Genomic DNA, 26,316 nt, shown 5'->3' on the forward strand with positions numbered 1-26,316 from the left:
TGCTGAGGCTGACCTAAAAATCCTGATCCTCTTGCTCTCACCTCCCAAATGCAGGTGTTATGGGCATGTGCCACCACACCCGACATTTAGGGCTCACTATTAATCTCGGCTTCATCTCACCTCTTAGTGGGGGGGGGTCAACAGATTATCAAATAAACACAAAAATTTAACATTTCTGAGATATATATTGATATATATATCTCCATATATATGGAGAGAGAGAGTGCTTAGTGTAAGAACGTTTCCTGAAATATTGAAGACATAGTTATACTGAGTGATTATTCAGTTTATTTGAAATTTATACATAACTGGACACCTGAGTTTTGCCAGTCAGCTTCCTCTCACTAGCTTTGTAACTGTTGGTGTCTTTGCTCTGGCTTCCTGGGAAATGCGATGGTGGGGATAGACCAAATGATCTTCCTAATAAAGCTTTATTGCGCTTTTCTGAGATTTTTGTGTGTCGTCCCCCCCCCCAACACACACACACAACTCCAGTCTGTTTCTTCCAGCCCACAGGAACTCTAGTCTCTAATCTCCAGACTGAAGCAGGCTAGTGTGTTTTATTCATGCACCAATTCCACCACCTAGTGGTTCAGCGGGACTGTCCTGAAAGCAACTGGCAGCCTGGAAAAACACTCATTTAGAAAGTAAGGTCAGCCCTGACGCTCTGGCCAATAAATATCTCAAATGTCTTCATTCAGCCATAGCATCCACAATGGCCACCATCTTAGTAAGACCGGGATGGCACTGTGGTCCTCTGGTGCCAGGGCGGAGGCAGCCCCCAGGGTGCTACCTGCAGATACCGCAGCCTCCGATTGCTCTCAACCTCGGCTTCTTAATACCCTGAGTTCCTCACAGCTCTTCCCTTTCTTTCCTACAGTAGCCACCAGCTTTTTAACCCTGTACATAGGCTCTGTTTGGATGCCTGTGCATCCTTGCTGACCACCTACTGTGTGCAAGCCTTGGGAGATTCAGATGTCAATGTTCATAAATAGAATTTTAGCTGGGCATGACAGCTCATGTCACTAACCCCAGCTACTCCCAAGGCTGAGGCAGGAGAATCACAAATGCCGGCTTTTCTGTACAGCAAGGTCAAGGCCAGCTTTTAGTGAGACTTGATCTCGAAATAGAATAAAAATAAATAAAAGTTAAAGACTAGAGATGTAGATCAGTGGAAAATCGTGTGCATGGCAGAATCAAGGCACTGCAAAGATAAGTAAGAAAACACCCAGTGGTCATGGGTGATCATGGCTGCCCTCACAATCAGGGAGTAGCTAGCAACACTGTAGTGGGTGGGTGGGCGGGCGGTATTCAAAGCACCTGAGCACCATAAGCCGGAAACTGGAAACAAAGCACTCCAGGATCTGAAAGGTTTTGAGCGCCAACACCATTCCACGGTACGCAATTTATACCTCCTCTCACACAATGCAAACGGCACAAGGCAAAATGCAGGGCTGTTGACGTTGCTCAAAATGACCTTTGGGCTATGTCAATAAGGTAGGTTCCCTGCAAAACACATACAAATTTCTTGCTAAACTCGAGTTATAGCCTCAAGATCTCAAATGCACCTCTAACATTTCCAAATCCAAACCCCAAGCCCTCTGGACCCAAGCACTTCAGACAGTGGCTGCATAACCTCGGTCAGCTTGTTTGGGTCTCACCCAGGTAGGACCAGGAGCTATTTCTGTCCTTCCTTCCTTCCTTCCTTCCTTGTTAGTTTCTCTGTACAGCCCTGGCTGTCCTGGACTCCCTCTGTAGACCAGGCTGGCCTCAAACTCACAGCGATCCACCTGCCTCTGCCCTCAAGTGCTGGGATCACAGGCATGTGCACCACACCCGGCTCAGGAGCCTATTTCTACTCTTCCTCTAATTTTAGAGCTGCAGGATTTGGGGCATAGAAAGGGAGGGTTACTAGTGTGAAAGTTTTAACAGCAAGTAAGCAACGAGCAAGATTTGAAGCCAGGCAGTTCCCACACAGAGTCAGGGCCTAGAAGTAGTGCGTTTGTACCATAAAGCAAAAGAAAGAAAGTTTAAAAAAAAAAAAAAAGGCCTCATTTAATGCCATGGTGCTCTATGCTTTCTGCGCGTGGTGGGAATTCCTCTCCCTGGTGCTGTGTTTCACTCTTTTGTTGGTGACCACGGTTCAGTGACACCAGCTACTCCACCACATAAAGGACTTGCCTGCCGAGTTCTCTGAGAAGGACCCCATCTGGATGGACGTGGTGGCGCACGTCTGCAATCCTGGCACTCAGACAGTGGAGGCAGGGGGAACAGACGTTCAAGGCCAGCCTCGGCTACGTTGTCAGTTTGAGGCTAGCCAGGGTTATGCAGGTCTTAGCTCAAAAAGCCCAACTCCCAAAAATGAACCAAACTAAAACTCCAAAGCCGGGGGATGAACTCATGACCACGACCAGCAGCAGTTCATGCGAGAGGGGACTGAGTGTCAGAGAGGGCTAGCCTCTGCTTGAAGTCAAGCCAAGGCCACCCTGTCCAGGACGAGGGCTAGAGGAGGAGGACAGGGGAGCTCAAAGCCACTTCCTCTGAGTCGCACCTGCCACAGGTAGACAAAGCAGATGAGAATCCAGAGGAGCAGCAGCCACAGCCCATTGAGACAGATGACGCTCTCCGCCAGCCGCTGGATGTCCACTGACACCAGGTTGACCACGTCCCCTGCTGCGCTGGACTTTCTGGAACCACTGGACAGGACCAGGACCTGGGCAAGTGTGAGGAGGGGGGAAGGTTGGGAGTGGGCACTGAGTGCAGCCCCAGCCTCAGTTTACCATCTGTGCAGTGAACCTGTAAACCCTCCCAAGCTAACCTGCCAGGGTAGGCTTGAGGATCTGGGGCGACAAGTTACTGAAAAAAAAAAAAACAAACAAACAAAAATCAGACCCGTGGTGATCTGGGCTCCCTTGTCCTGTGCTCTGGGGATGCCCCTGCCTGAGCCTCCTTTCCTCAGATGCCAGAGCCAGATGCAGGGCTGCGCTGCACTGAGCCTGCCAAGGAGGAGTCGCTCCGGTAACTGCAACTAGGACATTGCATCTATTGGCTTGTTAAAAAGTGAAAAGTGATCCCAGAATCAATAGAGTCCCTGTTTTACAGTTAAGGAAACTGAGGCCCAGAGAAGCAGAGCAGCTTCCCCAGAGTCAGAGACCTGTAGGCCTGGCCAGGGCCTCTCTGGCTCTAACGCCTTTCTCAGCTGGCTTCCGATCTGTCTTATCCTGGAGGTCCGCAGGACGCCCTCTGCGTGACAAGCGCTGCCTCCTCCCGCCTGCTCTGATCTACTACTGTAGAACTCTCCACTCCGCAACTCTTTCGGGAGGGCTCGCCGCAGCCCCGCCCACCGGGATTCCCCGCCCCTGCTGCCTCCTGGGAGCTTTGACGAAGACCCGCTCGCTGCCACCGCTGGGGTCTGAGTGGCAGAAGCAGAACTCGGCGGTGTTCAAAGTTCATTGGAATGGGAGCTCTGTCAAGTGCCAGGAGGGCGTCTCCCTGAGGGTCAGGTTATGTCAGACCTCTTCGGAGGATCAAAGGCTGCTTTGCTGCCGTAGGCATTATTTCCTCTTGCGCTCAAAGGAAGTAGGGCCTAGAGACTGGCCCGAGATGTAAGCATCCTCCCTCGGGCTGACAGGCTATAAAGAAACAATGGACACCTGGCATTTCCCGAGGAGTCTCATGCTGAGTGAAGGAAAAGACTGAAGCCTGGGGCCCCAGAGGAACTTGTCTTTGGGAGAGACTTCACAAAGACTCGTTGGGTGGGCGGGGCCACACCCTAGCCGAACTGCTTAGCTACCGTACTGTTTATCTTCTATTTAAATCTAAACCTCACAGTCAGGGTCCCAAAAAAAAGGACAATAGGAGGAATTGGTTACCGGATGTTTTTGCTTCTCTTCCTGGTGTGGCCACATTGGGCAAACCTCTTTTCTCTGCCTTTCGAGGTCACTTTTCTGTTTAATTGGTCAATTCACTTTTCTGTTTAATTGATGAATTGGGGAAAGTGCCCAGCCCAGCTTGTTAGGGCTGCAGAGCCCAGGTCTGGCTCCAGCAATTCTTTTTTTTTTTTTTTTTTTTTATGTTAGCAAAGTGTATTGAATAAGTATTGTAAAGTACAGCCTGTTCTAATTGGCTTTTGGGTACAATGTCATTTATTTTTCATAATGCAAATATATGAACAAAATTGTTATTCACATGCAAGTTTTAAAACACAATTCATGTGATATAATATAGACTTAAGACAAATTCTTCTAAGATGGTTTTGGCAAAATATAGTCATTATTTATGTAATAATAAAATTGAATATGGTTTCAAACTGATAAAAAAAAAGCCCTTAAATATTATATCCTGGCTTACAATACAGGTGACACATCTTACAAAGAAAAAAAAAAAGCAAAATGTTAAAGAAGTGTCTAAAGTAGACACTTTTGCTTTTTTTTTTTTTTTTTTTTTTTCTTTGTAAGATGTGGCTCCAGCAATTCTTACAATTTGTTCTCCCTGGTTGAGATGCCTCAAGCCCGAGGAGTAGTCCACAGATTTCACTCAGAGTCTCGCTATAGGACCAAAGCCAGTGAAGGGATCAGAGCGGGAAGAGATGTGATTGGAGGAGGTCTTAGGGTGGGCGGGATCGCACAGAGCGTTAACCAGGAGAATGGCCCTATGGACGCTACCCACTCTTGCCCCAGGCTCACCTTCCTGTACACCAGGCCGGTGATGGCTGTTCGCAGCCTCATCTGCAGGATCTTGGCCCTGTACATGTACTGCTGTTCAAACAACGTCTGTAGGCAGGCTGACAAGAACATCATCACAGCCAGGAGCCAGCCAGTCGACGCCGCGGAGTCGCGGTCACCCATGAACTCCAGAAACAGGCTGGGGTGCAGGAAGAGGGACAGGCAGTTTTGTGAGTAATAAATAAGATATAAGATGATAAGGTAATAAAAGGTATCAGAAGTCAGATATTATGTCATAGAGGAATTTATTAAATGAGCATGGGGAGAGATGGAAAGGGGAGGGGTACGAGAGAGAGAAGAGAGAGAGAGAGAGAGAGAGAGAGAGAGAGAGAGAGAGAGAGAGAGAGAAGAGAGAGAGAGAGAGAAAAAAGAAGAGAGAGAAGAAGAAGAAGAAGAAGAAAGAAGAAGAGAAGAAGAAGAGAGAAAGAAGACGAAGAAGAAGAAAGAAGAAAGAAGAGAAGAAAAGAAGAAGAAGAAGAAGAAAGAAGAAGAAGAAGAGAGAGATCACATGGAGGGTTTGTCCTTTTGTATGGCCCTGGGCAGGACCACGCCCCCACGGCAGATAAGCAGTGACGTCACAGGTAGGCAGACTGAAGCAGAAAAGGCAGTGAGGCCAGGCTGGTGCCACCTGGGTTCTGAGTGGTCGTCAGGGTGGTGACTGGCTGGACAAATGGCTACAATTATTCCCACCCTGTTCACACTTCTTTTCAATGTGACTTTTTTTTTTTTTTTTTTTTTAAACTGGGTGGAGATGGGGGGAGGTCTTGTAGCCCAGCCGGCCTTAAACTCTCTATGTACACCATGACCTTGGCTTTCAGATCCTCCTGCGTGCTAAGGACACAGACATGCACCATCAGTCCTGGTTTAGCTGGTACGAAGCAGGCAAACGCTTTACCGACTGAGCTACAGGCTAAGCTGAAGCCCTGGTTTGGCTCCAGTTCAGGATAGGACTCATTCTGTGCTTCGGGTCTCAAGCTGTGATCCCCCTGCCTCAGGCTGTGATCCCAAACCTGAACACCAGACCTGGGTTTACTTTCCACTTTGAGATGAGATTTCAGTAAGTGACCTAGGCTGGCTTGGAACTCATGGTATAGCCCAGGCTGGCCTAGAACCCATGGTGTAGCCCAGGCTGGCCTAGAACCCATGGTGTAGCCCAGGCTGGCCTGGAACTTGCAATCTTCTTCCTTTAGCCCCCTGAGTAGGAATGGCAGCCCTTCACCACCAGGCCTGGCCCTACACTCCACCTCTGGACTGGCTACTAGTTTGGGCTATTCAGACAAAGGGAGGTAGTATTGTGTCAACACTAGGGGTGTGTGTATCTGTGTGTGTGTGTAATTTTTGTCCTGTCTCCCAGGGCCATGCCCAATAGCACTTGAACAGGCCTTAGTCTCTGAGAGGATGGAAATCGCATGACACAGAGACATCTAGCCTAGGTGAGACCATCTCAGACAAGCTAGTCTCTGGCCTGCTCAGGCACAAGCCACAAACACGTGAGTGAGCACACCCAGTGGGATCCAGAGCAAACTGCACCCCCACACACACACACATCCTGAGTGAGTGCCTATGACTTTAGGGTCTAACCTTGGGGATGGTCATTTAGCAGCAAAAGTTAACTGGCATAGTCCTGTGCCCTTCTGGGGGGGGTCACTTTCTCCTCCATGTCCCCACCCCACTCTTCACACAGCTTTTGGGGTCCTGAGTCCTGGATGTACACAAAAAGGCAGAAAGAGCCCGAGTTCTTCATCCTAGGATGTCCTTGAGGTGACTCAGCGGGAGCCAGGACCTACCTGAGGAGCTTGGGGACAGAGAACCTGAAAGCATCGCTGATGGCCAGACTGAGGGTCCCCAGCAGGAAGGAGGACCGGAACACACGCCAGATAGCCCTGAGTAGCGGACCCCGCTGGTTCCTCTCAGGCTGCAGGAAGGCCTCTGTCTCAGGGGCCCCCAAACCACTGTGACCTTTGTTCTTAGTCATCTTGGAGTGCCTGGTAGAGAGGAGACAGGGCCAGGGGACCCATATTATACTCAATGGCTGCAGCAGGCCAACATATATTTATTTATTTGTTTATTTATTATTGGTTGTTTATTATTATTGTTGTTGTTGTTTTAAGACAAGGTCATTCCGTAATCCTGGTTGGCCTTGAACTCAGAGTACTGCTAGGGGCTCCGGATAGGATGTGGGGGCCACTTAGGGGCTCTGGATACCAGGTGAGCACTGCAGGGTCTTTGGATCTCAGATGGGCACTGCTTGGGGCCTTTGCATCATGATTGCCTCCTGTTGGAGGCTGGTCTAACGCTATGCAATTTGATGCTAACTACTGGCTCCCAAGGTCTAGTTGCTGCCCTGCACCTTGCCTCCCTGATTGGCTGAATAAAAAGCCTATGCCTGGGTAAAGCAGAAAGAAGGGGGAGGGAATTAAGGCTTCCGGGATTGGAAGACAGAGAGGATCTTGGGAGTGGGGAAGCAGACAAGTATGGGAGGAGGAGAAAGAAGAGAGACATCATGATGGTTAGGTAAAGAGAGCGCCATCGACACGGATGGAGGAGATGGACAACACTAGCAAGTATTTGGGATTGTGGATGGAAGGTAGCTCAGCAGAAATTATTAGAAGCAGATGGGATGGGATGGGGGTTGGGAGATATGGAAGGTGTTAGCGTTCTGCCCCAGTCTGCCTAGCAACCTATGACATCACTACCTACCTGCCACTGGGTGTGCCCCTGCCCAGGAGGGTATAAAGGAGCAAACCCTCCTTGCATGTGTGTGTGTGTGTGTGTGTGTGTGTGTGTGTGTGTCTGTCTGTCTGTCTGTCTGTCTTACCTTTCTCTTCTTGCTCTCTTACCTCTTGTTTCTCTCTTCCTCTGTCTCTCCCTGAGGCGCTCCCGCTTTTTTCTCCCTCCTCATATAATAAACTTCTCCATATCAGATCTGTTGCCTGGCATCTTTATTTTTTTTAATCATTACAGAAGGTAGCTTAGGGGATTAATAGCTGCCCTGCCCCACGTGAGTCAAGGCTATTCCAGATACAACAGGTATCTGTGTCTTTATTGAATAGTAGCGGGATAGATAACACCTGCCATAATAATTCTAGCCTAATAACAGACATTTATCAGGCCATACTTTTAAATTAACCACAACAGCCTCCTTCTGGGGTTATTGACGAGAACCCCCATTTAGAATCTGCTTAGATCACGCAAAGCACTCTGGAAAGAAGCCGTGGACCTTGAGTCCATTCAGTGATCAGTTGGAGCTTGGTGGCGGGACAGACAGGCTGGCCATGCGCTAGGGGAGCAGATCAGGGAGTACCGGGGTTCCTACTCACCCCGGCAGCACATGCACTGGGGGAACAGATCAGGCGGTAACGGGGTTCCTACTCACCCCAACAGCACATGCACTGGGGGAGCAGATCAGGTGATACTGGGGTGCCACTCACCCTGGCAGCACACTGCAGTTCCTCTTCCATTCTCTTTCCAGCTGGGAAACGAGTTCCTCTGAGGAGTTTTCTTTCCCGAGCGACCAGAGGTCTTTTGGTCCCAGCAGTTTCCTGTGGCCCCTCCAGAGCAGCCTGTGAAAGATGGGTCAGCCCTGCGGAGCAAGCTCCTCCTGCAGTCCCCGCGCCCCATCTTGCCCCTTGCAGGTAGCTGTGTGACCCCACGGAAGCCACCTCTGTTGGGTTCCCACAACCTCACCAGGGTGACCTCCACTGTGGAACCCATCTCCTGGGCCATTTTTAAAGACAGGGAAAATGAAAGTGACCGCGTGTTTAAGGGACAACCGACACACTAGGGAAACAGACCCTCCCTGGGAGTTAGAAGTTTAGGGTCCGAGTTTCAGATCTTTGCTCTTTCCAATGACTGGTGGGGGAAGCTCTCTTTCGGGGGGCCGGTTTGTGTCTCTAGGTCCTGCCACGATTCCCGCAAGACAGCAAACAAAGATAAGCAGCAGTCCGCTCTGCAAATGGTTAATTGCCTGGGAGCCCCTGGGGGCGGAGGACTTGACATGCAGTCCGGGTGACATAGCAGTTTGGCCACAAGGCGGAAAACAAGGCTGATGATATTTGGGAAGCAGGATTTGAGGCCTCCTGGTAGACCTATTGGAAAACCTCTGCTCTGTGGGACCCCTGTACATCCAGAGGGTCCCCAGTGCCCTTCATCTGCATAACGGCCACCAGGTGCCCTGCTCTGGGCCAACTACTTTACATGTTGTGTTCATTCAAACCAACCTGCTCTGGTTCACCCCAGGTCCAGCTAGCAGGTGGGGCCCTGAAGGGTGGCCTTGGCCTTAGCGCCTGGGAGACTCACACTATGAAGGTAGCTGCTTTCCGCTCCAGCCTGGGCCTGGCGTGACTCCGCATTGAAACTTGGATTTATTTATTTATTTATTTACTTACTTACTTACTTATTTATTTGAGACAGGGTTTCTTTGTTACATAGAACCCTGGCTGTCCTGGACTCTCTCTTTGTAGACTAGGAGGGCCTCGAACTCACAGAGATCTGCCTGCCTCTGCTTCCCTGAGTGCTGGGATTATAGGAGTGCGCCACCGCGCCCCTGCCAGAAGATGCTTACTAAACACGTGAAGTGATGGAAGTTGTGTGATAGAAGTGATTTTATTTAGTGCCTGTTACATTCAAGCTGAGTAGATTCTTGGGATGCAGGTAGAGTTGTCCCAGCTTACAGAGGGCAAACCTGATGCTCTGGTGTCCCTAACAAGCCCACTAAGAGGCAGAACCAGAGTTCAAGGTCACAACTTTCTCTGGTGAGTGAACTGGGACATTGGTATGTGTGTGTGGGGGGGGCGGTATTCTGGAGGGAAGCTCAGAGCTCGAGGTTGAGTTCAAGGTCAACCTGGATTACATATCAAGTTCCAAGCCAGCCAAGGCTACACAGCTAGAGGGCTAGAGGGCTGGGAGAAAATGCTGAGGGGGATGGGCACTGCTGACAAGTGTGAACCTAATGTAGGTCAAGGGCCACCACCCCAGCCCTGCACCTCACTCACCCAGAAGCCCACCAGAACATGGCCTTGGAGGGAAACGAGGCCTCGGCTTCTGGACATGGGTTCTAGAAAAGACAAAAAGGCCAGGAGGAGAGAGATGTGATATGGTTCACCTGTGGTCCCAGCACTTTGGAAGCTACGGCAGGAGGAAAAGAGACAAGGCCACATGGGGCCCTCCCTCAGGAAAAAAGGGAAAAGGAAAGAAAAAGAAAGAAAGAAAGAAAGAAAAAAGGACAGGCTGGCCTTGGTCTCACAGCCCATAGTGAGTAGGTGGCCAAACGAGGTAGGGACACGCATGAGTTTAGTGCTACAAGTGTAGTAAAGTTTGGTATTTCTTTACCAGCACAGATCTTTCTGGTAGTCAAGGCAAAAAGGGGCTAGGTGTAATTAATGTAGGCCAGGGGCCACCTCCCCTCATGGTGGCTCATACCTTTGATTCCAGCAGTAGGGGCAGGCAGATCTCTGTGGGTTCAAGGTCAACCTGGCTTACATATCAAGTTCCAGGTCAGCCAAGGCTACACAGTAGGAGGGCTGATGCAATCAATAGCTCAGAACAGGAGTTACTCAGAAGAATAGCTATTATTTCAGTGAGGCTGGGAAGTCCTCGAATAGCCTGGTATGGTAGCCTATTCCTATAATCCCAGCTCTCTGAAGGTAGGAAGATTGCTGTGGGTTCAAGACTAGCCTGGTCTACCTAGTGAATTCCAGACCACTCTGGGCTTCAATATGAAAGCCTGCCCACCTTAAAAACCAAACCAAACCCCAAAGTGAAGGTACCATGTTATGAACACGATATTATGGGACCCAGTGATAGGATGCCTGTTAGGGGAAGGGAGTATTGAGGGCTATAACGTCCAGTCCCCTGGCTGCTTCCTGTCCCACTTTGGTGTGAGGAGTTCCCTCTACGGGATTCCATCACCCCAAAATGAGCTGCTCCCATCACCGTGATGAGCTGCTCCCATCCCCGTGATGGACTGAGCACCTCTCCAATTGTGAGCCAAGATAAGCCTGCCTTCAGGGGCCCCTGAAGCCATTTTGTCCCAGTGACCAGCTGGTAACTAATCCACCATTCATAAGAAAGGTGTATTCTGTGCGCTTGCAGTCCTCCCGCCCTCCTTCCCCGTGCTGAGATCACAGAGGCCTCCATGCTGGGCCATGGACTTCCGATTTTGATAAATTGGCTGAAAGAAGAAGGACAGGAAAACACGACCTGTGTTCTAGGCCAGTTCCCGTTGGCCACCTGAGGTTGTTGGCATCAGAAAAGGCCTGGGGGATAAAGGAGGCACTGAGTCTAGGACGCCGTGCCTGACTTACCAGTGGCTGGGCATCTTCCAAGAAGAAGGGTGGCTGATCCACAAGGCAGGACAGCACAAACTGGGCCACCACCAGGGACAGGCACAGGTAGGTAGCCAGGTGGTGGAGGGGTTCATGGTGGAAGCTCTGGCGGGGACAGAGAAGCTGCACTGAGCTAAGGAGTGTCGTCGGTCAGAAACAGGGGCAGGGTTCCAAAAGATTTAGGCCGAGGCCCAGAACAATTTCTAGCCCTGGTGCATGAAAGCCTGGCCCTAGCATTCCTGCTTCTCCTAGTCCATAAACGTGTGACTGCCATATGAGTCACAGCTCCAGCGACAATTAACACAAAGGGACCCTGGGTTGGCTTGCTTTCTCCTTTCTAGCCCTGCTGCGGTTTGAATAAGAATAGTACCCATGGGCTCATAGGCTTGAGTGCTTACTCACCAGGGAATGATGTTATCTGAAAGAATTAGAAGGATTAACAGGTGTGACCTTTTTGGAGGAAGCGTGTCACTGAGGGTGGGCTTTAAGGTCTCAAAAGCCCATGCTAAGCCCACCGTCTCTCTCTCTCCCTCTCTCTCTCTCTCTCTCTCTCTCTCTCTCTCTCTCTGCATATGAATCAGGATGAACTCTCTGCTCCTTCTCCTGCCTGCACCCTACCATGCTCCCTGCTATGATGATAATGAACTAACCCTCTGAAACTGTAAGCCCACCCCAGGTAAATGCTTTCTTTTACAAGAGCTGCTGTGGTCTCCTCACCGCAATAGAACAGTGGCTAAGACAAACGCCAACCTCCCGTTCTGTTCTCTTGTAGCTGATTTTATTAACATGTAACCTGCATTGGTTATCCACAGTCCTGCGATATGTCCAACCTGCCCTGATCCCCACTGGGTTTTTGTTTTTGAGACTGGTCCAGGCTGGCCTCAAACTCATGATGCTGCTCCGGCACGCAGGAAGTTCAGGTGTGGACCACCATGTCCAGCTAGAGTTTCGTGTCTGCTGTCTTTGTTTTTCAGATTGTAATCAACCGTATCCTAATTCTACTAGGGCCCTCCATTTTACCACTGGTCCTATTGGAATGAAGGATGGAGGATTGGAAGGAAGAAAACGAGGAGTCGGGCTTTCTATTCATGAGACACGCTATTGCAGATGTTGGAGAGGGTGAGAGAGGGTGGGAGAGGGTGTCAGTGTGAAGATGAAGACAGTGTATCCATATGTAAGTGTGTGAGGTAATTTTACATAGGCCTGTAAGGTGGTCTGTGCAAGCATGCAATGTGTCAATGTCTGCATGTAGGACGTACGCGTATGATGCATGCGTGTGCGTGTGTGTGCGTGTGTGTGTGTGTGTGCGCGCGTGTGTGTGCGTGTGTGCGTGTGCGTGTGCGCGCGTGTGTGTGTGCGTGTGTGTGTGTGTGTGCGTGTGCGTGTGTGTGTGTGTGTGTATGGATGCACGTGTGGATGTGTGCAAGTCTCTGATCTTCTGTGTCCTGTGACGCATGAATGTAACACACTGGCGTGTCCAGCGTGTGAGAGGAGTGTGTCAATCCGGGTATGTAAGATAACGGAGCCGGGCGTGGTGGCGCACGCCTTTAATCCCAGCACTCGGGAGGCAGAGGCAGGCGGATCGCTGTGAGTTCGAGGCCAGCCTGGTCTACAAAGGGAGTTCAAGACAGCCAAGGCTGCACAGAAAAACCCTGTCTCAGGGAAAAAAAGAGTGACCCACAGGACAGAGTCTAGGCTAGGCTGTTTTGAGATTTCCTTTGGCCGTGCAATTAATCTACATCTCTTCGCGTTAGCCTCGGGTAGACTCTTCAGGCAAGGACAAAAAGCAGCCACATTTTTTGCCACCAAAACATCACAAGAATAATCTCTAGGCTACATACTAAACCTCTTCTCTGAATCTTGTTGAGCCAGGCTTCCAAAGTTCAAATCTTCCTCAGCAACACTGCCCTCTAGTGCCGGGCATGGTGGCGCACGCCTTTAATCCCAGCACTCGGGAGGCAGAGGCAGGCGGATCGCTGTGAGTTCGAGGCCAGCCTGGTCTACAAAGTGAGTCCAGGATGACCAAGGCTACACAGAGAAACCCTGTCTCGAAAACCCAAAAAAAAAAAAAAAAAGATAACGGAAAGTCGAGTTGCTAAACTGTGTACATTTGACAGTGTGGATGCTGGTCACTGGGTTGTGTGGCATAAGCCAGGCACAGAAAGATGATCATGGCATGACCTCACAGGTGGAGTCTAGAGAAACTGCCGTCCAGAAGCAGAAAGTAGAAGGATTCTCACTGGAAAGTGAGGAGGGAGTAAATGCGGGCAGGAAGGATGAGAAGGCATTGGTCAACCACCAGTGCAAACTGAACACTCTCCTGGGGTCCTGTCACACAGGAGGGTGACTGTCATTAACAGTACCAGAATGCCAGGAGTAGTGGTGCCTGTAATTTCAGCACACGGGAGGTAGAGGCAGAAGGATCCAAGGTTTCTTATCACCCTCCTCTACAGAGTGAGTTTGAGGCTAGCCTGGGCTATCTGAGACAAAACTGTCTCAAAAAAAAAAAAATCACAATACTGGATCAACTATTTCAAAAGAGCTGGGAGAAAGGATTTTGAATGATCTAATTGCAAAGAAATTATAACTGCCCAGGTGATGGAGAGGCTAACTGGCCTTATTTGATTATTATTCAGTTTATCCATGCATGAAAGTACCACTCTGCAGGGCTGCTGGGAGATGGCTCAGTGGGTGAGAGTGCTTGCCATGAAAGCATGAGTTTGCAAGTTCAAATCCCCAGCAACTACATAAAAGTCTAGATGCGTCTCCAGTCCTGTGGAGGGGAGACACGGGGTCACTTTGGCTTGCTGGCTGCCAGCCTAGCTCCAAGAGTCACTGAGGGACACTGACACAAGAGAATACGGCAGATGAAGCCACAGCCTGTCCTCCTCTGGCCTCTGCCCACACAGGCATGCGCAACCATAGCACACACTAAGCATGCTGCATCCTGTGGGTCGGCATAGTAAGCGTGCATCAGTTTAGATCGAAGGACCTTATGATAGAGGGTGTCATGTGTTTTCGCGGATCTCCGCTTACCCCTTGAGTTGCCTGCTGGACAGCGTTGATCCCTGGCAACAGGCAGCAGAGCAGCCAGTACCCGAACAGCACCCCAGATGTCCGCACACCCTTCTTCCTCTCCATATGAATCACGAAGGTGGCAAAGCTCTGGAACAAGAAAGGGTGGAGGGCAGAGGGGGGGCTCCCACCTCCCTCACACTCCCCCGTACCAACCGGAGAGAAGCAAGCCAGGCTCCTGCAAGGCAGCGCTTACCATGGTAGTGAGCCACACAGTAGGGTGAATGAGACGCTCTGGGGTCTGCGGCACTCCCTGGTGGATCCTCCACAGGGGCATGGCCACATTGAAGGTGTATAGAAGTATGAGGGCAAAGCCAAGCATCTGGAGAGACAGACTCATATAAGTCTGGCAGGGAAAACGAAAATTGAAGACAGACTGCAGAAGACCCCATTTGCAATGCCTGATGGGAGTTCTGTCAATGACATCACCGATGTGTCATCCCTACTCGGGAGGCATTGAGACCCATTCTGACCTTTTGACCTCTCAGGTCAAAAATGCTCCACTCACTGCCAGGGTGTGGTGGTGCACCCTTTTAATCCCAGACAGACAGATGATCGCTGGGAGTTCAAGGCCAGCCTGGTCTACCCATTACAGCCAGGGCCATAGAGAGAAGCCTTGTCTTAAAAACAAACAAACAAACAAATCTCTACTGTTTCCCAAGCAGCAGAAGGACCTGGAGGTATGCATGTTGGGGTGACTTAGGGTGTGAAGTGAGGGTTACTCTCTATGATCCTGCTGGCCTGGTTCTGACTTGAGGCAGGAGATTGACACCGCCTAAATGCCAGGCTGTCACACTTGGGAAGATGATACTGATATTTTGTGGTTATTTTCAGAGCTGAGGGACCGAACCCAGGGCCTTGCACTTGCTACGCGAGCACTCTACCACTGAGACTGCCGCAGTAGATCGATTACAGCATGCCCCAGAATGCTTCTCTGCCAATACTTTGCAGGGCTAGCCAGCCGCAGCGATGCCACAGCAGAGCTAATGAGCTCTCTACTGCTGTCTTTTTCACCACCCACACCTGTACTCACACCCTTGGCATGGTATTTTGATGGCCTATGTGGGGACCTCTCCCCTCTCTTGGCAGGGCCTCCGTTCTCCCCTATTTGTGGTAGTCAGCTGATCAACCCACCAGCAACTGAAGGTCTTTGGCTGAAGGCCTCCAGTCACCTGTCCCTAGTATAAACTAAGCAGTTCCTCCTGGCCCCTGTGGACAGCCTTACTTCCTGTTTGTGATTAATAGACCCTGGCTGAGGATACACTTTGATGGAGACTGACTGTGAAAAGGAAAAGGGGGAGCCGGGCGTGGTGGCGCACACCTTTCATCCCAGCATTCAGGGAGACAGAGGCAGGCGAATATCTGTGAGTTCGAGGCCAGCCTGGTCTACAAAGTGAGGCCAGGACAGCCAAGGCTACACAGAGAAACCCTGTCTCGAAAAACCAATGGGGGGAGGGGAGGAAAAGGAGGACAAGGAGGGTGGCCAGCTAGGATCTGTGAGGGCAGTGATCACTCTCCTGCCTTGTCACTCGACTCCCAGTGGGAAGCCTGCTGACTGGTAGCAGCGGCCCTTCCCAGGCTAACTTGCACACATAGTGGGAGTCCTCTTTATGCATGCTGTGTGCTGTCCCTTTCCATCCTGCCTTCTGGTGAAAGCCATCCCTGACTGAGCCTCTGGTTCTGAGATTGTGGGCCTCCGCCCACCCCCATCTCTATGTGCCTCCCATGCCTAGGTGGAATCTCTCCTTTCCTCATATGAACCCAGTCTGCTTATCTGGATAATTTGGCCCTGAGCTGTAGATTGGCCCGGTGCCTGTAGACAGTTTGGCTGTGTGTCAATGGCCCTGCGTGGGATGGATGCCCCTCAGCTCCTCTATGGGTGAGCGGAATGGTTTGTTGTCCGCAGAGGACACCTCATAGGAACACCCACTCACAAACACATCACAGGACAGTCATCTTCTGTCCCACCCAACTCCCCACCATGCTGTACTCTTAACAACTGCGATGAAGTTTACCCTCAGATTCTACAGAAAAGACATTAAACCTTCCTATGTGATGTCACTTGGCCACAGTGTGGGCCTCCGGAGACCCGAGCCTTCTGCTGCACTCTAAACCATCCCATAATCTGCAGCTTGACCTGTTCTGTCAGAATCCTTTAATATACATATATTGTAAAGGAGGCAAGCGCCCTGAGAGCAGCAGGCTGTCACTGGACCCCACAGCCTGCGCCCTGACTAGGCTGCACTGCTGTGCTGTCCCTCCTCCTCCTCCTCCTCCTCTTCTTCTTCTTCCTCCTCCTCCAAAAGCCAGGCATTTGCTAGCACCCCGGTCCCCCAGGATAACAGATGTCCTTTGTATCCCAAGCTGTAGCCTCAGGATTAACACGCAAAGATTCCAAGTCATCCATTTTTCCCTTTCTTTCTGCTTCTACTGACACAACTCACTGGCCAAGGTCATTTTTGCGAAAATGCAACACTCTGAACATCTCAGGCTCTTGTACCACAAAGAAGAAAAAAGTGTTTTAAAGCCTTTTTAGCTGGTTGCTATCCATGGGAAGAGGGAAGGCGAGAGGAGGGACTGGGAGGTGAGGCGGGAGCGGAGGCTGTGACTGGCATGTGAAGTAATAAATGATGTATTAAAAAAGGAAGAAAAAAAAAACAAGCCTTGTACTCCAAAAAATTGGGGAATTATTAACTTTTTTTTTTTTCAGTTTGGTTTTCAAGACAGGACTTCTCTATATAGTCTGGCTGTCCTGAAACTCATGCTATAGACCAGGCTGGCCTCAAATTTAGAGACCCACCTGCCTCTGCCTCCAGAATACTGGGATTAAAGGTGTGTGCCACCACTGCTGGCCTGGAAAAAAGGCCTTAAAAAAAAAATCCAAACCGGGCGTGGCGGTGCACGCCTTTAATCCCAGCACTCGGGAGACAGAGGCAGGCGGATCACTGTGAGTTCGAGGCCAGCCTGGTCTACAAAGTGAGTCCAGGATGGCCAAGGCTACACAGAGAAACCCTGTCTCGGAAAAAAAAAAAAAAAAAAAAAGATTAAAAAAAAAAAAATCCAAGCAATAATAAAGTCTTCCTGAGACCCACAGCAAGCCAGAACCTCAGAATTTAACAATGTGGAACTGGTAGGGTAGGGGTAGGGGGGGTAGGAGTGGGGGACACGCCTGCAGTATCAGCACTGGGGAGGCAGAGGCAGACAGAACAGAAGTTCAAAGTTAGCCTGAGCTGTGTAGCAACTTCCAGGCCAGCGTGGGCTACATAGTCTACATGCCTGTCTAAAAAAACAAAAAGGATGAGCAGGAAATCTTAAACTTGTTACATTTTGTAACATAATGTAAATTAGCTCATACATGGAATTTAGATCGGACCTCTTTTTAGTACATTAGTAAATGCCTTATGTTGCTCTGATTTATGATATTAAGACAGGCAATAAAGCAATAAAAGAGAACCAGGGGCTGGAGAGATGGCTCAGAGGTTAAGAGCACTGGCTGTTCTTCCAGAGGTCCTGAGTTCAATTCCCAGCAACCACATGGTGGCTCACAACCATGTGATCTGATGCCCCTTTCTGGCAGGCAGGCATAGATGAGGGCAGAGCACTGTAATATATAAAAAATAAATAAATCTTAGAGGGGGGGAGGGAGGGAGAACCAATAAGCAGAAGAGAAAAAGATATGAGAAGAAATGTAAGTGTGAGGTTATGTTTTTGATGAGGAAGGTTAAAGAAAGAATATTAGCTTCGGATAAGCAAGGATTTTGTATGATAAAATTAGATTTTTTTCCCTAAGGTAGAAATGATTTGCTGCTTCCAAAATAAAAAGTGAAAGCTGAGGACGAACTGGAGCAGCGTAAGGACAGTGCAGGAGGAAGGGCAGCGTAAGACACAAGTGATGGCCCTTCGGGGCAGCGGGAGGAGGATGAGCAAACACAGCCAAACTCCAGCATGCTGACATCAACTCAAGGTGAGGCCTCTCAGTGTCAGGGTCTCTTCAGACACTGATCTGCCCTTGGTGACCTTACAGAAAACAAACTGAAACATTGTACGTTTGATCAAGAATATGAGGTCGGGCGTGGTGGCTCATGTATGTAATCCCAACACTCTGGGAGACAGAGGCAGGTGTGTCTCTGAGTTCGAGGCCAGCCTGGTCTACAGAGTGAGCTCCAGGACAGCCAGGGCTACACAGAGAAAGCCTGTCTCGGAAAAGACAAACAACAAAACAAGAATATTATGTTCTGTATTGACTTACCCAGCTTTTAACTACTTGGAAAAAGTATTAAGAAAAAAGTTTAATAGAAAGCTGTACATATCACCTGGATATTAAACAAAAGTTAAAACTAAACTCCATTGCTTCTTCAATGCTTGAACCTGGCAAACCTCTCCTGAGGAGCCAACAACCAGTTTAGAGAACAGAGGATAGCTTAGAGACTGAGGAGAGAGACAAAGCAGAGAGCCAACACAAGGGCAGCTGGGACTGGGGGATGGCACTCCAGGAGCTCTGGAAGCCATTTTGTCTTCTTGATCAGCCAGACCCCAGATGCAAGAGGTTGGACCTGAACGCTAAGAGAGAAGTGATTAGACAGAGATGTCCCTGGGTGTCTACTGGAAGGCGCATGATGAAAAAACTGTGTTCCATCAACAGGTGACATAACCAGCATAGAGAAAAATTAAAGGATCCAGGGGCCTCCTAAGTCCCTAAGTGCAATTCTACTGAGCCTTTGGCTGACCTTAACAGCAAAAGTAAAAGGGCCAATGTTCGGCTCCCATCATTAATAATACTATGAAACAAAATTTCACCTTATCCTGACCAGAATTAAAATCCAAACCCAGTTTAGCTGGGGATCTGGTACTCTCAAGGCTTTTACAAGAGCCACCCAGGGCCTTGGCTTCAGCTCACGAAAAGGAGGGTTATTGAGCTTTGTTAACTACTCAAATCCAAAGAAGACAAACCCTCTCCCCACCCATGTCCCCCCCCTTTTTTTTCTGAGACAGGGTTTCTCTGTGTGACCCTGGCTATCCTGGAACTCAGTCTGTAGACCAGACTGGCCTCGGACTCAGGAACTAAGAGATCTGCCTGCCTCAGCCTCCCGAGTGCTGGGATTAAAGGCTTGTGCCACCACGCTCGGCTCTCTCACCCCACTTTAAATTGGAGACAGGTCTCATTATGTAGACCCGATTGTCCTAGAACCTGCTAGGTAGATCAGATTAGCCTCAAACTTGACATGATTCTCCTGCCTTTGCCTCCCAAGCCCCCTATTAAACAAATGCTTCCGTAACTGCCATGCAAATCTTCTCAAGATGGTCTGTTTGTAGTCAAAACAAATCTGCTTGGCTCTAAATACATAAAAATCTGGGGTCCACTCTATTACTGAAAAAAAAAAATTAAAAAATAAATTCTTCACTCCTGCTGGGTCTGGTACATGCCCAGGCTTGACCTACATAGCCCGCATTCTACTCCAGACTTTTAAACGTATCCCTTGGGCCGTTGAGATGGCTCAGCAGGCGGAGGGCCAAGCCTAAGGAACTGCATTTGAGCCACGAAGGAAAGGACAGACTCTTGAAGGTGACTCCTGTTTTGTGAGCTCATACACTTATACACACAAAATACTTTTTTTGGGGGGGGGGGTTTCGAGACAGGGTTTCTCTGTGTAGCCTTGGCCATCCTGGACTCATTTTGTAGACCAGGCTGGCCTCGAACTCACAGCGATCCACCTGCCTCTGCCTCCCGAGTGCTGGGATTAAAGGCGTGCGCCACCACGCCCGGCTCACAAAATACATTTTAAGCCGGGTGTGGTGGCGCTGGTCTTTAGTCCCAGCACTTGGGAGGCAGAGGCAAGCAGAGCTCTGTGAGTTCAAGGCCAACCTGGTCTACAAAGCAAGTCCAAGACAGTCAGGGCTCTGTGTAACAGAGAAACCCTGTCTCAAAATAAATAAATAACTACATAAATAAATAAATAAATAAATAAATAAATAAAGTAACTTTAAAAGAGAACTGCGTGGCAGTGGCACACGCCTTTAGTCCCAGCACTTAGGGGGGTGGAAGCATGCAGATCTCTGAATCTGAGGCCAGTCTGGTCCACAGAGGGAGTTCCAGGGCAGCCAGGGCAATATAGTGAGACCTTACCTCTAAAAAACAAACAAACAAAAAAAGAGAACCGTATCTCTTAACTCCTCCTATGAGTCTGAGACCCGAGAGAAGCTCCAAGATGTCAGCGTAATGGACACACAACAGATCCAAATCTGTCCTGACCCTCTCCTGACTTTTGAGGGTGTCCACACAAAGTCGGTCTCTGCCCTGTGACACACTGGGCTCTTGCCTTCCCTGATGGACGAGCGTTCTTCCCACCAGAACTTCCATTGTGTCCTCCCCTCCGACTCTTGCTGGGGTGAGCGGGGTCACTGCTGTAGCCGCTTTTTCCCCTCTAGCAGGTTTCTAATACTCCTCTGTATTTTTCAGTCTCCTAAACAAATCAAGTTTGCTTCTTCACAAATGCAGCAGATCTGGCTTCAAATACTTGGCCATGCTGGCCATGGTGGCACATGCTCTTCATCCCAGCACTGGGGAGGTGGAGGTATGTGGATCTCTGCAAGTTCGAGACCAGCCTGGTCAATATATCGAATTCCAGGTCAGCTAGGGTTACATGTGAGAACCTCTCTCAAGGGAAAAAAAGTTGTACAAAAAAGATATTAGTCCGTCTTTTCTGGGCTGGATCTTAAAGGACAAACTTCTTGTTGTTGTTGTTGTCATCTGTCTGTCCAACCCCTCTCCAGGGTTTCTTGTGCAACTTTGACTTTCCTGGAACTCACTCTGAGACCAAGCTAGCCTCGACCTCACAGAGATCCACCTGCCCCTGCCTCTGCCTCCTGAGTGCTGGAATTGAAGGTGTGCGCCTCCACTGCCCAGCTCCAACTTCTACACTGGATCAAACTGGACAAAACCTCCAGGAGACCTTTCGTCATAACTGGTTGTTATTACGTACACCAATAGACTCACATGCTCAACATAACCAGCCTTACTATCCCACCAGTGTACAGTGCAGGATAGCGCGCCCAGAAGACCCACAGCTTCACCTACAGGAAGTGCTGACAGAGGTTACAAGTCCCCCCTCGGAGCCGGCACTACTTTTTCCCTTTGAATGGGCCGTCTCATACTTCTGTCTTTCTCATGAGCATCTGTCAGACCAACAGTGGACAGGGCCACATCACCTCTGCTCAGTTTGAAGAAGCTATTTAAGAAGCGACCTTCAGCCGGGCGTGGTGGCGCACGCCTTTAATCCCAGCACTCGGGAGGATGAGGCAGGCAGATCACTGTGAGTTCGAGGCCAGCCTGGTCTACAAAGTGAGTCCAGGACAGCCAAGGCTGCACACAGAGAAACCCTGTCTCAAAAAACCAAACCAAACCAAACAAAACCCACAAGAAGCAACCTTCACCCAAATATCGATTTGACCTGGTAGGTGAAATGTGGATGCCAGTTGAGAGTGGGTGGTCATGCTGAGCCATTTCTCACTCAAGGCAAGACCGTCCTTGTCTCAAGGCCAGGTTATGGATAACCGCAGGCTCCGTGATACTACAAGGTCTCTGCAAAATCTCCCCCAAGGGATGCTGCCCCTACGATACCCCACTCAGTCTCTCGGCTGACTTACTGTACCACGACTTATCCAATACACTCTACTTCCGCCTTTTTTCTTCCCCGATGAATTCTTTCCCTCCCACGTCACTGTCTGTGGTTATGGTTATGGGCACGGCACGCTCATGAGTGCAGTCAGCTGCAGTCCAGGAGAGGGGCGGGGCTGTGAGGGTGGTACGGCGGCGGAGGATGCTATGAGCGAGTGGAAAGGCTCATGCTTGCTATGTCAGCATTTACCAAAAACGACAAAGCAAGTATACAGCGATTTTTAAAAACCTTCAGTGAAGTATCAGTGCGAAGACATGGAAGAAAGCATGGAAGCAGTCAGGAGTGTAGCTCGGCGCTGAGTGTCTGCTGTGTAGGTACAAGGCTCTGGGACAATCCCTCCAATATAATGGAGTAAGACTATAAGGAGTGGGGTGTTGAGGCACATGCCTGAAATCCAAGCAACTGCAAGGGGAGGCTGGAGGATCAGGAGCTCAGGGTCATCCTTAGCTACATGGAGAGTTTGGAGCCAGCCTGGGCTACATGAGACCTTGTTCCAAAAAAGAAAGTTAAAACACACAAACAAAATACCTGTTGAGTCGGGGGTGGGGGTGGGAGGTGGTGGTGGTGGTGGTGGTGACGCACACCTTTAATCCCAGCACTCAGGGAGGCAGAGGCAGGTGGATTACTCTGAGTTCAAGGGCAGCCTGGGCTACAAAGTGAGTCCAGGACAGCCAGGGCTACACAGAGAAACCCTGTCTCGAAAAAACAACAACAACAACAAAAAAAAAAAAAAAAACCCTGAAAAACAAACAAAACAAAAAAACCCAAAATACCTGTTGAAGTTATAAAAAGGCTCATCCTCATGTGGTGTTAAAATTACCTTTTGTACTCCCAAAGTACCCACAGTAAATGAGACATGCCAGGTCACTGTAGCTGTGTGTTTCTGTGAGACAGTGTGTGTGGATTTGCACAATCACAAAATCTGTTTGCGAGAACTTTGGCCCGTGGGTTTATCTCTGCGCTCTCTTCACTATTGATCTATTTGGTTAACGGCTTCCCTGCATGCCTCGCTCCTGTGCTCTTCCTGATGGGAGGCCTGGCTCAGCTGCCCGGTTCCTGTCAGCCCCCAACCCTGCGACCCTCCCTACTCCCTGTGGCTACCATTTTGACTTTGAAGAGGTAGGACATCCGGAGGTAGCACCTGCCAAGGCGGTGGACGTGGAAAAGGTAGATGGGGCCGAGGACCCAGAGGTACATGGGGGGCACCCAGCTCCCAGCGGTCCGAAGGAAGCACAGGCTGAGCAAGGGATGGGCCGCAGGCTCCTGCTCTGTCTGGTTCCAGACCTGAATAGAACATCAGGGAACACTGTTAGGATGGTAGCCACCTGGGTACCAGACACATTACACCAAAACAGTTCAAGCCCTCGCTGGTGTGCCTTTTAGCTATCAATTCTTTTCACCCCTACATCATCTCCCTAAGGCAGATGAAGGTATACTGACTTAGTTTATGGGGAAGCAGAGCCCCGGAGAAGGTAAAGAAGTTGCCTAACATTGCCCAGCTGGGAGGTGGTGGGACTGGGGCTGGCTTTGAACTTGTGATCCTCTGGCCTCAGCTTCCCAAGTGCTGGCCTTACAGATAAGTGACACCCCACATCTGCCTTGGCTGTTACTCATTCTAAGAAAGCTGGTGGTAGTTGCCCTGTCCCCATTTCATAGACCAGTAGACCGAGGTACCAGAAGGGAACAGCTCCCTTGGCACGCATACAAACAGGAAGTGACAGAGCCAACCCTGTCCTTCTCAGTCAAGGAGGGATAACAGAACCCTGCTAGCGGCTGAGCTCACAGCATTGTGTGAACAAGCCCTCTGTGAACACCAGCTCTGCTAATCTGTCCTGCCCTGCTCCACTCCAGGCCACAGAGGACGGTATAGACTAGGAAGGTCCAGGGACAGAGATACAAAAGATCCGTAGGCTCCTCAGGAGTGGGAAGGTTCGGGACACAGTCCCCAGTGGCTGGCAGGGGCTCTGCAAGTGCCCGGTGAAAGGGTCTTGATCGGTTGCTTCACTGCTTAATGACCTTATTTCTTTCCGAGGTCAAGAATTTGGGAGTGGGGTACCGCTTTTCCCAGCAGCTCGCATTATTCTCTGATCAGGGAAGGGAGTAGGGCAGATGGAACTCACCCTCAGGCCCGTGCAGGACTCTCCAGGCGTGGCCATTGGGCGCCCTCTGTTCCTCAGCCCTTGTCTGTGTGTCCTGGGGCAGTCTTCAGAGCCCTGCTGCGGGCTGAGGAGGAGGCGGAGCCGGGTGGGTTTGCCTGGGATTGGAGCTGGAAAGCAGAGGCCCCAGGGCAAGGTCCAGCTGCACACAGAGGTGGAGCCCGATGCCTGGAGAGGTGATTCGGGAACCTCGAAAAGTGCCGGGGACACCGGGGCATCTCTGTGCTTCCTCTCTATGGGAAGTCCCTCTCTAAACTTCCTGCACATTTTGGACCCAGCAATTGCAGGAGGGTGTCCCAAGGAAAGAGCCAACAGACCTAATCACTTATGTGTCCAGCAAGTGGGGACCAACATTGTCTAGATGCAGGCGGTGAAGAGTGAAAGGGACCTCACTTCAAAAATATTTACTTATGTATGTATTTGCCTTCTCTTCCTCCTTCTCTTCCTTCCTCCTTCTTTCCTTTCTTTGACTTATTTATTATATATACAGTGTTCTATCTGCACGTAACTCCTGCAGGCCAGAAGAAAGCACCAGATCTCATTAGAGATGGCTGTGGTTGCTGGGAATTGAACTCAGGACCTTTGGAAGAGCAGCCAGTGCTCTTAACCTCTGAGCCATCTCTCTAGCCCCCTCTTCTCCTTATTTATTAGTATTTTGTTTTGTTTTTGAGATAGGATCTCACTATGAAGACCAGGCTAGCCTCTAACTCAAGTCTCCTGCTTGCTGGGACTACAGATATGGTTTTATTTATTTATTTATTTATTTATTATTTATTTAAGATTAATTTATTTACTATGTGTAAATGTTCTGGCTACATGTATGCCTGCCCACCAGAAGAGGGCGCCAGGTCTCATTATAGATGGTTTCTGAGCAGTCTTAATGGTTGCTGGGAATTGAACTCAGGACCTCTGGAAGGGCAGTCAGTGCTCCTAACCTCTGAGCGGTCTCTCCAGCCCCAGATATGGTTTTCTTCGTCTTAATGAAGACGTTAATGCACACTGGAGCAGTGGCTCAGGCATTAAAAGTGTACTCTGTTTTCACAAAGGAGTGAGTTAGGTTCCATTACTCATTTCCAGCCACTCACAAGCACTGGCAACGACTGGTCCAGGGGATTCAGGGCCCTCTTCCAGCCTCTATAGTCACAACCATGGACCACCCCCCAACACACACACACACACACACACACACACACACACACACACACACACACACACAATTAAAAAGAAAATGACCCTTACCATAGTTTTAGCAGTGCAAGTCACAGAGCCATCGCTCGAACATTATTCATTAGTAGCATTATTTGTTTATTAGTTATTTCTTAGTAGCACTGTTGTCATCCTTCAGTCCCTCAGTTACTAAGCAGCAGCTTAAGATGCTGCAAAAACACATTTGTGTGGAGATGTGGCCTCTACGCATTACGAAACAGATTATGGCACACAAATAGGGGTGTGATGTGTTTGAAGAAAAAAATGTGTTCCTAGGGGCTGGGGAGATGGCTCAGCGGTTAAGAGCACTGGGTGCTCTTCCAAAGGTCCTGAGTTCAATTCCCAGCAACCACATGGTGGGTCACAACCATCTGTAATGAGATCTGGTGCCCTCTTCTGGTGTGCAGGCACTCATGCAGGCAGAACACTGTGTAAATAACAAATAAATCTTAAAAAAAAAAAAGTTCCTAAGACAGGGGAATGGAGAAGAAAGTCTCCTGTCCCAGAAGCCTTAAAGCAAGGGGTGCGGTTCATGGTAGAACACTTGCCTAGCATTGGTTCTGTTCAGCTATGTGACACAGACAGACAGACAGACAGACAGACAGACAGACAAGTGATTCTGTGCCTTACAATCCTGGATGCATCAATACAAAAAGTTGAGGTTAAAAAAACCTCAGTTTCTTTTCCGATTTCCTCTTTGTGTAATAAGTTTATACTCTTTTCAAGATGAGGGGCAGGGGACTGCTGCAGACAGACCAAGACAGGTGCTTCGCTCCAATGAGGGAGGAAGGTAGACCTGTGTCCCCTGTCCCCTCCCTGCCATCTTTCCCCAGCCTCTGCAGGGCCCCAGCAGGCTCTCCTGCTTGGCTTTGCCCCATCTTTTGGGGTTAACTATGCCCACGAGATGGTGTATGGAATCCACTCAGCTGTCTCTTCTGAGCCTTCTGCAGGAGCGGGTTCTCACAGAATCCCACTGCATCTGTAAGCTCGGAGTGGCAAGTCTGGCATCGGAGAGCGTGTACATCCTTTCTGTTTATTTGGGTCTGTTTTGATGGGAGCTGATGGAAAGTACCGGGGAGACACAGCCCCTTCTCTCTGTACGTGCCAGCCTCCTCCCCACCATGCCCCTGGGATTGCTTTGCTTTAGCTTGCA

General features: G+C 49.7%; 1 protein-coding gene across 1 annotated transcript in view; it reads right to left on the bottom strand.

The window, feature by feature from the left end:
* Abcc6 (ATP binding cassette subfamily C member 6) overlaps positions 1–23,983 on the bottom strand; it is a 56,253-nt gene extending 32,270 nt beyond the window's left edge. The window contains exons 1-10 of the mRNA XM_051148593.1: positions 23,922–23,983; positions 22,903–23,085; positions 14,322–14,447; positions 14,087–14,215; positions 11,030–11,155; positions 9,719–9,780; positions 8,156–8,287; positions 6,512–6,709; positions 4,686–4,863; positions 2,552–2,713 (exon numbers count right to left, since the gene is read on the bottom strand). Of these exons, the coding sequence (XP_051004550.1) occupies positions 2,552–2,713; positions 4,686–4,863; positions 6,512–6,709; positions 8,156–8,287; positions 9,719–9,780; positions 11,030–11,155; positions 14,087–14,215; positions 14,322–14,447; positions 22,903–23,085; positions 23,922–23,957 (1,332 nt within the window). The 5' untranslated portion in view covers positions 23,958–23,983. The remainder of the gene's footprint in view (positions 1–2,551; positions 2,714–4,685; positions 4,864–6,511; positions 6,710–8,155; positions 8,288–9,718; positions 9,781–11,029; positions 11,156–14,086; positions 14,216–14,321; positions 14,448–22,902; positions 23,086–23,921) is intronic.
* Between the last annotated feature and the right edge of the window lie 2,333 nt (positions 23,984–26,316).

Source organism: Acomys russatus, chromosome 7 (assembly GCF_903995435.1).
Source record: "Acomys russatus chromosome 7, mAcoRus1.1, whole genome shotgun sequence".
In the NCBI taxonomy this organism is placed as follows: domain Eukaryota; kingdom Metazoa; phylum Chordata; class Mammalia; order Rodentia; family Muridae; genus Acomys; species Acomys russatus.